Source organism: Leopardus geoffroyi, chromosome C1, assembly GCF_018350155.1.
Source record: "Leopardus geoffroyi isolate Oge1 chromosome C1, O.geoffroyi_Oge1_pat1.0, whole genome shotgun sequence".
Taxonomy (NCBI): Eukaryota; Metazoa; Chordata; class Mammalia; order Carnivora; family Felidae; genus Leopardus; species Leopardus geoffroyi.
The window spans coordinates 31,223,520-31,240,067 of NC_059328.1; the positions used below are offsets into that span (position 1 = coordinate 31,223,520).

Below are 16,548 nucleotides of genomic sequence, written 5' to 3' on the forward strand. Positions count from 1 at the left end.
AAAAGAATTGGAGCACCTGAGTGGCTCAGTCGGTTAAGTGTTCATCTTCGACTCAGATCATCATCTCAAGGCTCGTGGGTCTAAACCCCAGGTTGGGCTTTTAAGCTGACTGCTCGGAGCCTGGAGCCTGCTTTGGATTCTGTGTCTTCCTCTCTCTCTGCCTGCCCCTCCCCCACTCATGCTCGCTCTCGCTCTTTCTCAAAAATAAATCATTTTAAAAATTAAAAAGGAGAAGGATCTAAATGTAACTTGGAGGAAGAAAGTTTAAAGATAAATTTAAGAACACTAAAAGGTTTGAGAAGTATGTATCTTACCAGTGAAAGTTAGGTAATACTTCATAATGAAAAAGTAATAACTCCCCCCCCACCCCCACCCCTGTTTGTCTTACAGGCACAAGACGCTGGTCTCGGAGTGTCAATTTTACTGTGTGTCAGAGCTCTTCAACTCAGATCAAGCGAGGATGAGGAAATGAAGGCATCAGTTTGCAAAACAATTGCTTGTCTTTTACCAGAAGATTTAGAGGTCAGACGAGCCTGTCAGCTTACAGAATTCTTAATTGAACCTAGTTTGGATGGATTTAATATGTTGGAAGAACTGTATCTGCAACCAGATCAAAAATTTGATGAAGAAAATGCACCAGTTCCAAATTCTCTCCGATGTGAGCTCTTACTAGCTTTAAAGGCCCACTGGCCTTTTGATCCTGAATTTTGGGACTGGAAAACTTTAAAACGACACTGCCACCAACTGCTAGGACAAGAGGCCTCAGATTCTGATGATGATCTAAGTGGCTATGAAATGTCTATTAATGACACAGACGTTTTAGAGTCATTTCTCAGTGACTATGAGGAAGGTAAAGAAGATAAACAATATAGAAGAAGAGATTTGACAGATCAGCATAAGGAGAAAAGAGACAAAAAACCCATTGGTTCTTCTGAAAGATACCAGAGGTGGCTTCAGTATAAATTTTTCTGTTTGTTATGTAAGCGGGAATGTATAGAGGCCAGGATTCTTCATCATTCTAAGATGCATATGGAAGATGGAATTTACACCTGTCCAGTTTGTATTAAAAAATTCAAGAGAAAAGAAATTTTTGTTCCTCATGTGATGGAGCATGTTAAAATGCCACCAAGCAGAAGGGACCGTTCTAGAAAGAAATTACTGTTGAAAGGCTCTCAGAAGGGAATTTGTCCCAAGAGCCCCTCTGCAACCCTGGAGCAAAACCAATCATTGGATGAACAAGCCAAAGGAGAGTCTCATGAATACGTCACATTCAGCAAATTAGAAGATTGCCACCTGCAAGACAGAGATTTGTACCCATGTCCTGGCACAGACTGTTCCCGAGTATTTAAGCAGTTTAAATACTTAAGTGTGCATCTTAAAGCTGAACACCAAAATAATGATGAAAATGCCAAGCACTACTTGGATATGAAAAATAGAAGAGAGAAGTGTACTTATTGTCGACGACATTTCATGTCTGCTTTTCACCTGCGGGAGCATGAACAGGTGCATTGTGGTCCTCAACCGTATATGTGTGTATCTATAGATTGCTATGCAAGGTTCGGATCAGTGAATGAACTACTTAACCATAAACAAAAACATGATGATCTGCGTTATAAATGTGAATTAAATGGCTGTAATATTGTTTTCAGTGACTTGGGACAGCTTTACCACCATGAAGCACAACACTTTAGGGATGCATCTTACACATGCAACTTTGTTGGCTGTAAAAAATTCTATTATTCCAAAATTGAATACCAGGATCACCTCTCAATGCATAATGTTGAAAGTTCAAATGGAGATGTGAAGAAATCGGTGAAACTTGAGGAGGCTGCACCAGGTGAAAAGCAAGATTGTATTGATCAGCCCCATCTACTTGACCAAACTGATAAATCACATTTACCCGAGGATCTTCTTTTCTGTGCCGGATCAGCTAGTTCTCAAATAGAAACTGCAGAAAATCTGAAAGAAAACAGTGACAGTAATTCTAGTGATCAGTTAAGTCATAGCTCTTCAGCTTCCATGAATGAAGAGTTAATTGATACACTGGATCACTCGGAAATGCAGGATATATTATTATCTCATGAGAAAGTCTTTGTGCCCTCCAATTTAAAAGAGAAATGTTCCAATGTGGCAGTTTGCTTTGATGGGACTAAGTTCACCTGTGGTTTTGATGGCTGTGGTTCCACGTACAAAAATGCAAGAGGGATGCAAAAGCATCTCCGCAAGGTCCATCCGTACCACTTCAAACCCAAAAAGATAAAGACAAAAGATCTCTTTCCCTGTGGGGGTAATGAACACAATCAAGCAACGGAAAAGTTTGATGCAGAACCTAAACCCAGTTCAGATACAAACAGTGACTCCCCAGATGAAGGTCTAGACCACAATATTCATACTAAGTGCAAACGAGAATATCAAGGTTATTCCTCAGAAGCTTCTATCTGTGCTTCTAAGAGACCGTGTACAGAGGATACCATGTTGGAACTTCTGTTACGCTTGAAACATTTAAGCTTGAAAAACTCAATAACGCATGGATCATTCTCAGGGTCATTGCAGGGGTACCCATCCAGTGGTGCTAAGTCTCTTCAGTCGGTTTCACCTACTATCTCCGACCTTAATTTTCAGAATCAAGACGAGAATATGCCAAGTCAGTACCTTGCACAGTTGGCAGCTAAGCCTTTTTTCTGTGAGCTTCAAGGATGCAAATATGAATTTGTGACCAGAGAGGCTTTGTTAATGCATTATCTTAAAAAACACAATTACTCAAAAGAGAAAGTCCTTCAGTTAACCATGTTTCAACATCGGTATTCCCCATTCCAGTGTCATATTTGCCAAAGGTCATTTACAAGAAAAACACACCTTAGGATTCATTATAAAAATAAACATCAAATTGGCAGTGACAGAGTCACTCACAAACTACTAGATAATGAAAAATGTGATCATGAAGGCCCATGCTCAGTAGACAGATTGAAAGGGGATTGCTCTACAGACCTTGGTGGTGACCCCAGCAGTAACTCTGAGAAGCCACACTGTCACTCTAAAAAGGATGAATGCAGCTCAGAAACAGATTTGGAGTCGTCTTGTGAAGAAACAGAAAGTAAAACATCTGATATTTCATCACCCATGGGTAGCCATAGAGAAGAACGAGAAGGACGAGAGGGAAGAGGTAGCAGGAGGACTGTTGCTAAAGGAAACCTCTGCTATATTTTGAATAAGTACCACAAACCATTCCATTGTATCCATAAAACTTGCAACTCCTCCTTCACTAATCTAAAAGGCTTGATTCGTCATTACAGAACTGTACATCAGTACAACAAAGAACAATTATGTTTAGAAAAAGACAAAGCAAGAACCAAAAGGGAACTTGTCAAATGTAAAAAGATATTTGCTTGCAAATACAAGGAATGTAACAAACGCTTCCTGTGTTCCAAAGCTCTTGCTAAGCACTGTAGTGACTCTCATAACCTAGATCATATTGAAGAGCCTAAAGTGCTTTCTGAAGCTGAATCTGCAGCAAGGTTTTCCTGTAACCAGCCTCAGTGCCCTGCTGTTTTTTATACATTCAGCAAGTTGAAGCACCACTTGATGGAACAGCATAATATTGAAGGAGAAATACATTCAGAATATGAAATTCATTGTGATCTTAATGGCTGTGGCCAGATTTTCACCCATCGCAGTAATTATTCTCAACATGTATATTACCGACATAAGGACTATTACGATGATCTATTTAGAAGTCAGAAAGTGGCAAACGAAAGGCTACTGAGGAGTGAAAAGGTGTGTCCGACAGCTCTCACTCAGGGGCATGAACATCAGACTACCAGGAGATCATTTAATGCTAAGGCTAAAAAATGTAGTTTAATCAAAGAAAAGAAGGCTCCGATTAGTTTTAAAACAAGAGCTGAAGCCCTCCATATGTGTGTGGAACAGTCTGAGCACACACAGTACCCCTGCATGGTTCAAGGATGCTTATCTGTGGTGAAGTTGGAAAGCAGCATAGTGAGGCATTATAAACGCACCCATCAGATGAGTAGTGCCTACTTAGAGCAACAGATGGAAAACCTGGTCGTTTGTGTGAAGTATGGTACCAAAATTAAGGAGGAGCCCCCTTCTGAAGCAGAGCCCTATATAAAGAAAGAAGAAAATAGCTGTGAATCAGAGCACACAAAGCACGGCCATTCCCCAGGTGACAGCGTGCCTGTCCAGAACACAGATTCCCTTCATCCAGGCGAAAGGGATGGAGGTCAGAAAGGATGTACAGAAAGCAAACCAGTTTTTGATGCAGATACTCTCCTCTACAGAGGAACTTTGAAATGTAACCATAGTTCAGAAACCACTTCTTTGGAACAATGTAATATAGTTCAGCCTCCTCCTTGTAAAATAGAAAATTCCATACCTAATCCTAGTGGGACTGAGAGTGGGACTTACTTCACGAGTTTCCAGCTGCCTTTAGCAAGGATCAAAGACTCAGAAACTGGGCAGCCAAGTTCAGGGCAAGAAAACACTGTAAAAAATTCAACCCCTGTTCCAAAAGAGAATTTTAGGAAACATCCACAGCCCAGGTCATTTGATTTGAAGACTTATAAACCTATGGGATTTGAATCTTCATTTCTGAAATTTATTCAGGAAAGTGAAGAGAAAGAAGACGATTTTGATGATTGGGAACCTTCGGAGCACTTAACATTAAATAATTCTTCACAACCCAGTAATGACTTAACAGGGAGTGTTATGGCAAATAATATGGTGAATGACAATGACCCTGAAGTTGACATACCTCATTCTTCCAGTGACTCTGCAATTCATGAGAACCTGACTGCAATCCCACCTTTGATAGTAGCCGAGACAACAACAGTTCCTTCCTTGGAAAACCTGAGGGTTGTATTGGACAAAGCATTAACAGACTGTGGAGAGCTTGCCTTAAAACAGCTTCATTATCTTCGGCCAGTGGTTGTCCTTGAAAGATCTAAGTTTTCCACACCAATTTTAGACTTGTTTCCAACAAAAAAGACAGATGAGCTTTGTGTAGGAAGTTCCTAAATAGCAATTTTGTTTTAGAAACAGACTGGCTCCAACACTGCAACATGGGGACAATTGCCAATTTGAACAAAGGCTGCGAACCAGCCACACCATTGTTTAGGGTAGAATAGGCTGTGTATTTACATGAATGTATAATATCTATGTCAGCAGTATTGGCTGAGTCCATTAGCTCTCCAGTTGGTTTATTGATTGGGGTTTTTTGTTTTTGTTTTTTGTTTATTAAAAAAAGAAATGGAACTGTACTCTTGTTTGGTGCTAATTAATACATCAAAATATATTGGGGCTTCCTTTTTCAAATTAAGTGTGCATGATTGTATATGGAACAAATACTAAGATCCCAGGGTGGGAGGGCTAGGGAAAGGGATATGGAGTTCTTACTTGACTTGAATGTGCACCTGAGGGTGCTTTGTGTAATATATTGTACACTACAGCATCTTATATTTTTTGAGTTGAGTTTCAATAAATTACAATTTTTCACCCATTTCTTGTTTACTCATAGTGAGTTTTCATACCATACACTAACTGAAACTGCACTGGGCATTTTCTGGAATGTGCACTTATATTTTACCCCAGTAGTCTCTCGTTTCTTATTAACCAAACCATTCAGATCAAGTTTCTTTCTGAATGACTGTTGTCATAAAGTTTTTGTGTAGAGAAAATTCTGAAATTGAGTAATTAGCTCTGAGGGTCAAGATAGCTCCCAAAAGAGGATGCCCAGCAGCTGTCCAGATAGAGAGAATACCAAGGAGAACATGAAGGGCATAGATGGATGCAGTCATGTTTCCAGGGACCTACAAAGAATGTGGTAGGCTGCAATGAAAGGGAAGCGCTGGGGTGGATGAGATGACTGTAGAGATCGATGGGCAAGGACCCAACCATGAATGCTATTGAGTTTGGACTCGAGTCCTTAGGCAGCTGAGAGGCTTTAAAGGATTTGAACAAAATAACATGATGTTAATTGCAATGTTAAATTAATAACAATTTGTAGATGTCTTGAAATGATTGTGATTTGAGAGGCTGAGAATGGAAACAGTAGATATTAAGACTGTTGAAGTAACTGAGGCAAACCTGATGAGAGTTTATACTATCAGTTGGAGCACAAGGAAGAGGAGATGAAATTTAAAGAGAGGGTTGGATGGTGAAAAAAACGTTTTGAGCAAAACCGATTTAGTAGTGATGCATCCAGTTGAGGTTGGAATACAAAAGGAAGAAATGAATTTTGGGGAAGAGGGTGGAAAGCCAAGGTGAGCTTGGTCTTTGGATGTGTTGAACCTCAGTGGACTATGAGCCCTGTATGTTTAATGACAAAGCAGTGTGTTCTTATAAATACAGCAGCTTTATTCTCTGTTCTTGTGAAGTTCTCAGTGAGTTTCATTAGCTAGCAATGAAGTGACTCAGACACTCCTGATATCCCTTTCTTATGTCTGTCGTTAGGATTTTGAGACCTTTTCTCTGACCCCTAAAACCCACGCACACACACATGGACACACAATGCCTAAGTGCTTTCTTGGTTCAGATCCTAGTAGGTAACCATAGGGTTCTCAAATAAGCATCTGTTGAAAGAAAAAATGGCAGAAACAGTGGACAGTGGAACATCTTAGAGGCTGAGGCTACTACTGACTCCTTGGGACCTTTAGCTAATTTCTGTGGGCTTCAGTTTCCTCACCTATAAAGCGAAGAGGTATGGGATATTTTGACAGGTCACTTTCTGTGATCTGAGCATGAGAAACAGCTGGCGGCTTCATTTTTAGCCCAGAACAAGAGAAGATTGCTAATTTGCTTAAGACTGAACTGCATCCATTCGACCACTCCTAATTTCTACCCCCAGAAAGGGCCAAGTAGGTCCGTTTGTAGTGGAACCAAACCCTAGTTGAACGCTATTGAAAGTTTGCTTCAAGTACAAGCCTAAATGGTTCATCCTATGATTATTTTCTATTCCAGTTGGAGCATCTTTATTTGACTTTTTAATGAGACCACGTTTTATGTCAAACCCAGCATGTGTAGTTCTATAATACAGAAGGTCGGACAGTTATTTTTCTAGCTTTTCATACTGTCATTTTTACTTGATTTGTCTTTGGGATTTGTCCCAAAGCTAGCACAAACCTGGAAGCATTGACTTTGTTTTCAAAGCCCTTTTAAAGTCAAGAATGCCCCCTAAATGATGGGTAGAAGTTCAGAGTACCAGACATTTTCATTCTGTCCTTTTACCCAGAATTCTCTTACTTCAGTGTTTCCCCATGTTGATGAACACGTGTGAGAGAGTGGGGTGAGAAATGAAGGAAAAGAAAGTTTTTGATTAGTATTCACAGTATTCCATCCCAAACCTATCGTCTCTTAGTCCCAGGTTGCCTACTTCTGCCCTGCACTGCCAAGGACATAGTCATAGTTATTAACCAAATATTTAAGTGCACACATACTTAGTGATGGTTTCAGATGCTTTAAAAGATAAAAATGTAAAGTAAATTTATCAAGGCATCTGGCGGTGTGGAGCTTTCATGTGAGGGCTGGGGTAGCTTTAAACGTTGTAAAGTGTGGTAAGTGGGCCAGCAGCATGGGCATCACCTGGAGCTTGTTAGAAATGGAGAATGTCAGGTCCCACTCCAGAGCTTCTGGACCCAAATCGCATTTTAGTAAGATCGATATCCAGATGATTCATAGGCACAGAAAAATTTGAGAAGCAATGGCCTAGAATACAAAGTGGAAAGCACTGTGAGAATTCAGGGTAATTGCACTTTTTTAAAGCACTTTACATAAAATTATCTTGTTGAATTTTCATAAGTTCATGAAGTAGGTACAGTTACCCTTATTTGGCAACCAAAAAGATAGAAATAAAGTGTTTTGCCTAGCTGATAAAAGCTAGGAATAGGTGGAGCCTAGTTTCCAATCTCATCTGATGGAAGGTATCAGGGAGGGGAAGTTAATGTGAAGGAAGAATATTAGAAGGTTGCAGGTGGTATTTAAAGTCCCAAAAACACCCTAGCTCTGTAATTAAACTGAGTATATGGTTTGTAAGAGTGAATAATGGAGAATAAAGTTTGAAATGTAAGTTAAAAGCCAGGTCATGCGAATCCAATGCCAATCATACATCTATTATTGACATTTTCTCATTTGAGGAAAAAGGAAAACTAGTTCATATGGTTTCTGTGAGTAATTTGTAACTGTTAAAAAGTCCATGTTTCTCTCAGAGAGAAACTTCTAAAAGTCTGAAAGGTTGCTCAATCCCTTCTCCCCACCTGCCACCCCACAATAGACTGTGATACCCCTGGTTTTATATGCTGACTCAGAGGCAAAGCCTCCCATTATGTAGAGCTGAGTCTGGAAAGAGGGGCCTGCCTTAGTCTGACCTGCTTGGTCTATACCTGCAGGAATAGATTCTGTGACAGACTGCTTTTGGAGGTCTGAACCACTTTGAGGAAGGGAAGCAGGATAGTCAGGAGATTTAAAAACCTGTTCACCTGTATTCGACAGGTTTAGCCTGGAAAAGAAGACTGGAGGTACAGGAAAGCTATAGCCAAGTATTCACTAAGCACATACTATCTGCTAGCTCCTGAGCGATGAACCTGAGGCAGTGAGTTTCCTGCATCATGGTGATTAGAGTCTAGTAAAGAAGAGACAATAAACAAAACACTACATAAAGTGCTACAAAAGAATCTGTGGCTGCGATAGCCTCCTCCCCCCCACCCCCCACCCAAAACCAAAAAGGCCAGGAAGAGCTTCCTTGAGGAAACCATGTTTGAACTGAAACCTGAAGAATCAATAGGAATTATCCAGAGAGGATAATCCTGTTGTGTGGAAAGGCTTTGTGGTGTGTTCATGACCTTGACAAGTCTGGTATAGCTTATGCTGAGAGAAAAGATGGGAAAGGGAAAGGAGAGAAGGTTGGATAGATAGGTAAGCAGCAACCATATTTTAGTGCCAAGTAACTAGCTTCTAGATTTCAGATTTTGTTTGAAAGTCAACGAAGAACCTTTTGAAGGTTTAAAAGTAGGTCTGCGTGATTCATAAATTGCAGCATGTAAGTCAAAAAGTCTTAATACAGTCTGATGTGGAAGTGACTGATGGCTGGCCCAGTAGATAGATGGATGGATGACACTATCTAAAGGTGGGCTGAGGGGTGCCTGGTGGATCAGTCGGTTGAGTGTCTGACTTCAGCTCAGGTCATGATCTCACGGCTGGTGACTTCAAGCCCCGCGTCGGACTCTGTGCTGACAGCTCAGCTGGCATGCTCTGTCCCTCTGTCTCTCAAAAGTAAATAAACATTTAAAATTAAAAAATTAAATGTGGGGGGCGCCTGGGTGGCTCAGTCGGTTAAGCGGCCGACTTCGGCTCAGGTCATGATCTCTCGGTCCGTGAGTTCGAGCCCCGCGTCAGGCTCTGTGCTGACAGCTCAGAGCCTGGAGCCTGTTTCAGATTCTGTGTCTCCCTCTCTCTGACCCTCCCCCATTCATGCTCTGTCTCTCTCTGTCTCAAAAATAAATAAACATTTAAAAAATAATAAAAAATAAATTAAAAAAATTAAAAATGTGGGCTGAGATGTCTTGCATAGTGATAATTCAACTTTGGATATGTTCAGGTGTCTAAGAAGGGAGTCCAACTATAAATGGGTTTTTGGACTAGGTTCTTTTTAATTTTTTTTAACATGTATTATTCATTTTTGAGAGACAGAGACAGAGCATGAGCGGGGAAGGGGCAGAGAGAGAAGGAGACACAGAATCCGAAGCAGGCTCCAGGCTCCGAGCTGTCAGCACAGAGCCCGACGCGGGGCTTGAACTCACGAACTGTGAGATCATGACCTGAACCGGAGTCGGACGCTCAACCAACTGAGCCACCCAGGTGCCCCTCGACGAGGTTCTTTTAAGGTATGTTATACTATGGAGATTTACAATACCTTGCATTTGTAAATGTCACTACAAATAATAGTTGCACTTACCTCTATGGGTAGCTTATTCTTTTACACAAATTTTCAACTTCTTACTATAGGCCTACAAGGTAAGTTACCCCACGTCACAAGGTATTAAGGCTTGAGTTAAGTAATTTGCTCAAGGTAACAAGGTTAGTGAATAGGAGAGCCAAAAGTTTTAACCCAGATCCATTGTATTCCCAAAGGCCTATCCTCTTAATAGTTACTCTATAAAGATTCTATCCAGGGGCACCTGGGTGGCTCAGTCAGTTAAGCATCCAACTCAAGTTCGACTCAGGTCATTATCTATGGTTTGTGAGTTCCAGCCCTGCAGCAGGCTGTAAGCTAACAGTGTGGATCCTGCTCGGGATTCTCTCTCTCTTCCTCTCCCTCTGCCCCTCCCCCACTTTCTCTCTCTCTCAAATAAACTTAAAAAAAAATAAAAATAAAAGGATTCTACCCAAACAAGTGCACAGATACGGTAATAGGCACTTGATGAATGAACAGTGTAGGCCATAAAGATATTTTGACTTTGCATTCATCTAATATTTTATTTTAAAAAGTTTTTAATGTTTATTTTTGAGAAAGAAAGAGTGTGAGCAAGGGAAGGGCAGAGAGAGAAGGAGAGAAAGAATCTGAAGCAGGCTCCAGGCTCTGAGCTGTCAGCACAGAGCCCAATGCAGGGCTTGAACTCATGAACCATGCGATCATGACCTGAGCTGAAGTTGGACACTTAACAGACTGAGCCACCCAGGCACCCCTCACTTAATATTTAGACTTCTCCTATGTGCCAAGCCCTAGGGATACAGTAGTCAATAAAAGGGACATGGTCCCTGTCTTCAAGTTGATAATAGGAAAGACAGATGTTAAACCAAAAATTTCACAAATAACTATAATTGTGTTAAGTGCTTTGAAAGTAAAGTGAGAGGTGCCATGTAACAGGGGGTCTAATCTAGTATAGAGATTCTCAAGCAATGATTTAGTTGTCACAGCCCTATCTTTCTCCAAAAAGTTTCTGATTGGCATTCTTTAATAGTTTCTGACCTATTTTAACCTTTAATAGCCAAATCCAAAGTCTTATCTGAGTCCCTTTTATTCCTTGCTAGAAAAGATTTTGCATTCAGTCACTAGGAGACTGTGGGTTTAACATCAATAGCAGTCACTCCTGAACCAGTAGATCATTTCATCCTGACGCAAGTACATTTCCAACAGCACTCTGGACTCTGTCTTCTGGATGTGTCTCTGGCACCTCAAGCAACTTGCCTTACCTCCCCTTCTTGCAAGAACAAAACAGTCCTTGCCTCTACCAGGCCTCCCTCTTGCTGTCCTTTCGACCAGAATGAGCAGATTGGAATAGCATCACACGATATTTTTCCAAAAATTGTCATAACTGACCCCTTTTCTTCCTTTTTCTGCCTCTCCCTCTTCTTGGTGCAAACCCACTTTTGGATTCTTGGCTGTCTTCACAATTGATCTCACAGTTCATACACTTGTGTGTGAACTCTTTTCATGTAAGTTTTTTAGGTACAGACCATACATTTTGTATTTTCATACCTCCTTGCTGAAAATACATAGGTAGTAGCCAATAAATAATTGTTTTGATAACGTGATTTAAGTTATTGCACAGCACGCTACCGTTTACCAAGTGTTTAGAAAATGGTATCATTTGTTTCTAACATAAACCTTGCAAAAGATGTGGCATTCCCATCTGTAAAGAGATGAGCAAAATGAGGCTCAAATATGTTTAAAGTCTTCCCAAAGATCACAATTTCTAAACAATAGTGACATGTGAAAAAAGGGAATGCTACAAAATGATCCAGTAATATCCCCCCTCCACATTTACCTAATCCCTAAAGAGCAAACATTCACTCTTCAGGAAAACTTTCTTTAAATCCTCAAATCTCCACTTAACCTCAGTTAATAATTGCTGTCTCTTCAGTGTATTGTTGGAAGTGTTTTATATCTACACTCCCCAAGAAAGTGACTGCTAGCCACATTGGCTAAATAATTAAATTTATCTAGTTATAATTAAATAAAATGTAAAATCCAATTCCTTGGCCACACTATTCACATCGGACAGAGCAGATATAGAATATTCCCATCATTGCAGAAAGTTCGATTGGACAGTGCTGGGCTAGAGCTAGAACTTGCCAAAGATCAGAGAAAGCAGTATGACTGAACCGAAAATCCAGGCCAGTAGCTGGTTGGTTCTGAGTGAGAAAGTTCACCGGGCGAGTGGGAAGCAAGCTGACCTTTGAAACAGTGACATCACAATGTACAGTTCACAATGGCTCCAGAACACCTCGGCTCCAAGGCCACGCTCCCTAGCCCATATCTAGGTTCCTGAAGCCTCTGCACACGTAGTTCCAGGAGCTGCTGTCTTACTAAAATGTCAACATCTTTGTCCTCATCTTCTGTCTGGGACAACCTCGTAGAATATCTCTCTCTGAGCTCAGTATGGAAGTGGCTACAAGCAACTCTTCTGGGAGAGACTAGTCCACCTCAACAAACAAATTTTGGAGTACTAGATACCCTTGCTCCAATTGTGCAAGTTATCCTGGGGATTTCTTTTTTGCTTTTGTTGGGAGTAGGAGTATATATCTTATGGAAACGAAGTGTTCGGTCAATTCAGGTCATACTCTTTTGTTCCAGAGGAATTTAAATAGTTAGAAATTGAAACTTGGTTAGTTCTCTCCCGCATTGCTGCTATACCCGTATTCTAAGACCATGCAGATGAGGAAAGGATGAACCCTAATCTCTGAAATTGGTTGAAACTAGGGTATCCTTAAAAACTTTTGCCAGTTAGGTTTCGAGCATGAAACGCTCTCTCTCTCACAGTGGTTTTTGGCCTGTTTTAGAATAAAACAGATGAAACAAGCTTATAAACCGAGAAGGCAGCTTAACCTCAAACTTATTTGATCACATATTCATCTTTGAGTTTTTACTATGTGCCTGACACCATTAGGGGCACCTTTTCATAGAATAGGCATTGCAAGGATAATTGGGATCTTGGCTTTGGCTTTGCGTTCTTACTGTGACATTGCTCTGTACCTGATGTCAAGGCATGTATATTCATTAGGCACCGATATTTTCATTATTTCTTTGTTTTCACAATATCAGGCTTGGGCACCTGGCTGGCTCAGTCAGTTAAGCATCTGACATCGGCTCGGGTCATGATCTTGCTGTTCATGAGTCTGAGCCTCACGTCAGGCTCTCTGCTGAGAGCACAGAGCCTGCTTCAGATCCTGTCTCCCTCTCTCTCTGCCCCCCACCCCCGCCTGCACATGCTCGCTCGCTCTCTCTCTCTCTCACACACACACACACACATAAATAAATAAATAAATAAATAAATAAATAAATAAATAAAACATTGAAAAAAAACCAACAATATCAGACTCAATAAACAGGGATTCTTCTGGGGAATAGGAGCATAATTGGCTGGGATTGTAAGAAACATTGAGGATTTTACATACTTCTAATCACCAATAATAATAACTTCATAGTTTTATCACCAGCAATAATAGCTATATTTACAATGTAGTCAAAATGCTTTCTTTTTTTTTTTTAATGTTTATTTGTTTCTGAGAGAGAGAGCAGGGGAGGGGCAGAGAGAGAGGGAGAGAGAGAATCCTAAGCAGACTCTGCCTGTCAGCAGAGCCCAGTGGGGGACTCTAACCCATAAACCATGAGATCATGACCTGAACTGAAATCAGGAGTCTGACACTTAACCAACTGAGCCAGCCAGGATCCCCCCAATTTTTTTAAGTTTATATGAGAGAGAGAATGTGTGTGCGAAAGTGTGCTCGGGGGAGGGGCAGAGAGAGAAGGAGAGAGGATCCCAAGCAGAACCCACCGAACCGTGAGATCATGACTTGAGCCACAGCCAAGAGTCAGACACTTAACTGACTGAGCCACCCAGAAGCCCCTAGTCAAAATGTTTTTAGAATCCCAACAATAACATGAAGTGGATAGAGGTTGTTTTCATATAGAGGTTTCATTTTCATTATCATCTCCATTTTGTAGGCAAGCGAACTTGGTTATCACTGAACCAAGTTGACATAGACTGTAAAAACTGGCAAATCTGAGATTTGAACCCAACTTTTAGGATGCCAAATTCAAATCTCCAAAATCTCATTTAATGTAATCTAACTAACGTAAATCCCCAACAGGGATATGTGTGTATACGTGCACTTCAGTTAGCTAATAGAAGAATATAAGGCCAAAAACCCAAACTGTTTTCTATAATTCTGGGTTCTGCTCTTGTCTGGCTAATGTTCAGCTCAATTAGATGAACCCGCAGCCCTCCGGACACCTCAGCCAAGAAAAAGAGGTAGTATAACAAGTGGTTAACAGCAAGGGCTTTGGAGTTGGATTGCGGGGGCTCAAACCTTGGTTCCGTCGCTTGCTGTGTTGACTGACAGCAACCAGCCTCCAAAACCCCACTTTCCTTTATCTGTAGGATGGGTTTGCTAACAGTGCCTCTCTTTTTTAAAATTTTTTTTTTCAACGTTTATTTATTTTTGGGACAGAGAGAGACAGAGCATGAATGGGGGAGGCGCAGAGAGAGGGAGACACAGAATCGGAAACAGGCTCCAGGCTCTGAGCCATCAGCCCAGAGCCTGACGCGGGGCTCGAACTCACGGACCGCGAGATCGTGACCTGGCTGAAGTCGGACGCTTAACCGACTGCGCCACCCAGGCGCCCCAACAGTGCCTCTCTTAAGAGTGGTAGTGAGGGTTAAAGGAGATATTGTGTATGTAAAGCTCAGCACGCACTGAGTACTCAATAAACAGGGCCAGTTATCATAACAAGGAAGAAAGATGATTGGTTGTTTGGTTTTTTTTTTATCCTGACAGGAATCTATCCTAGATCATTAAAAATTTTCCCCCAGGGGCACCTGGGTGGCGCAGCCAGTTAAGCGGCCGACTCCAGTTCAGGTCATGATCTTGCAGTTCGTGAGTTCGAGCCCCACGTTGGGCTCTGTGTTGACAGCTCAGAGCCTGGAGCCTGTTTCAGATTCTGTGTCTCCCTCTCTCTGACCCTCCCCCGTTCATGCTGTGTCTCTCTCTGTCTCAAAAATAAATAAACGTTAAAAAAAAAATTAAAAAAAAAAAAAAAAGGTAAGGTAGGTTAAATTGAAAAAAAAAAAAAAAATTTTCCCCCAGGGCCAGGAAACCTAGTTTTTCAGACCACTGTGTCCTGAGGGAACCTACACGGAAGTCAGAATTCCTGGGTTTCAGTCCTGGCTCTACCATTCCCAAGTATACGACCTTGGACAATGGCAGGGTCCAAACTGGAAGGTATTTAAATGGCTACCCAGTTCTGGTTTTTTTCTACATAAATAGGTCATGCATAGGCAAAACGCCCTCCTAGCACAGATCCCTGCCTGTGACAAATTTTTAGTAAATGATACCTATTATTATCATCTTCACTAATTAAATGCAAATAATAATCCCTGACCTGCGTATCACTGTGTTTTGTGGTAAAGATCAAAAGACGAAAAAGATGTGAAGGTGTTTTGTTAAACAGAAGCCTTGGCGTAGGGATGAGGGATTATTGTTACTGTTAGGTTTTTGTTTTGATTCTGTTAGTAAACTGAGGCATTCGTGCGAATAAACAACTAACATTCAACTTCTGTTGTTTTATTTTAGAAAATATTGTTGTTTGTCATCACACTCTACAAACTTTACAAGAAGAGCGCAGATTTTTTTCAGGCTTTGCTGGTCAACCCAGAAGGGAACGCTCTCCCAGGTCAAGACAATAACTTCTTCCTGTCCTTGGGTCTGCAAGAGAGAATTTTGAAAAAACTTCAGACAGTGGAAAACAAAGTGAAGGACCTGGAGGGGATGATCATTTCCCACAAACCTGCCACGAAGAGGGATTGCTCCTCTGAGCCCTACTGCAGCTGCTCTGACTGCCAGAGTCCCTTGACCGCATCAGGATTTACTTCCACATCTGAAATGTGACGGACTCCAATCTCTTCCAGAAAAGCACTGTTTTTTCCCTCATGTGTGTGGTGGTGTATCAATAAAGATAGAGAACTATATTGAAATTACCCTGCAAGGACGGGCTCTCTATTCACTAGGGCCCAGCTTCTACTGACGTGTGCGGTGGGGTAATGTGGGGTATAGTCGTCGTTAAAAATGTCTCTGAGATACTGATGTCACTTGGTAGGCTGGAGACCATAAACAGGCATGTTGCGACAATGATGACCAAACCGGAATATGTGGGATGGGAAAAGAAGGGAAAGTGGGTCAGGGATGCAACCTTGGGTTCCACACTGAAGAGGTTGGATTGGATACAATAAAAACAGCAAGAAAGTGCTGTTGAAGGGCAATGGTGTGGACTGTCCTGTAGAGGTAGGCTGGCTCTTGTGCTGGTCTTTGGTCTAAAGGTAAATAATGTGGCCTGGGAATCTGTGTTCATTAATTACTCAGAGGTGGACAAGGGTGGGGTGGACATAAAGGACACTACAATTTTATCCAACTTTTATTGATACTTAATCTGGGCTAAGCATTATAACCCTTGGGAATCTGTCCTGAGTGCTTCAGGGGCACCCAGTTTGGTTGGGCAGTTAACTTCAGAACAAGGAGTTATATGTGATACAGTGGGGT

At 41.3% G+C, this 16,548-nt stretch overlaps 2 protein-coding genes across 2 annotated transcripts in view; both read left to right on the forward strand.

Annotated features, from left to right (window-relative positions):
• The window catches only part of RLF (RLF zinc finger), an 87,059-nt gene extending 81,544 nt beyond the window's left edge, over positions 1–5,515 (forward strand). The window contains exon 8 of the mRNA XM_045482320.1: positions 391–5,515. Coding sequence (XP_045338276.1) covers positions 391–5,034 — 4,644 coding nt within the window. The 3' untranslated portion in view covers positions 5,035–5,515. The remainder of the gene's footprint in view (positions 1–390) is intronic.
• A 6,700-nt stretch (positions 5,516–12,215) lies between these two features.
• TMCO2 (transmembrane and coiled-coil domains 2) lies at positions 12,216–15,989 on the forward strand. The gene is made up of 2 exons (XM_045482322.1): positions 12,216–12,566; positions 15,586–15,989. The coding sequence occupies exons 1-2, from the start codon at positions 12,324–12,326 to the stop codon at positions 15,898–15,900; spliced, it is 558 nt and encodes a 185-aa protein (XP_045338278.1). The 5' UTR covers positions 12,216–12,323; the 3' UTR covers positions 15,901–15,989.
• Positions 15,990–16,548: the final 559 nt, after the last annotated feature.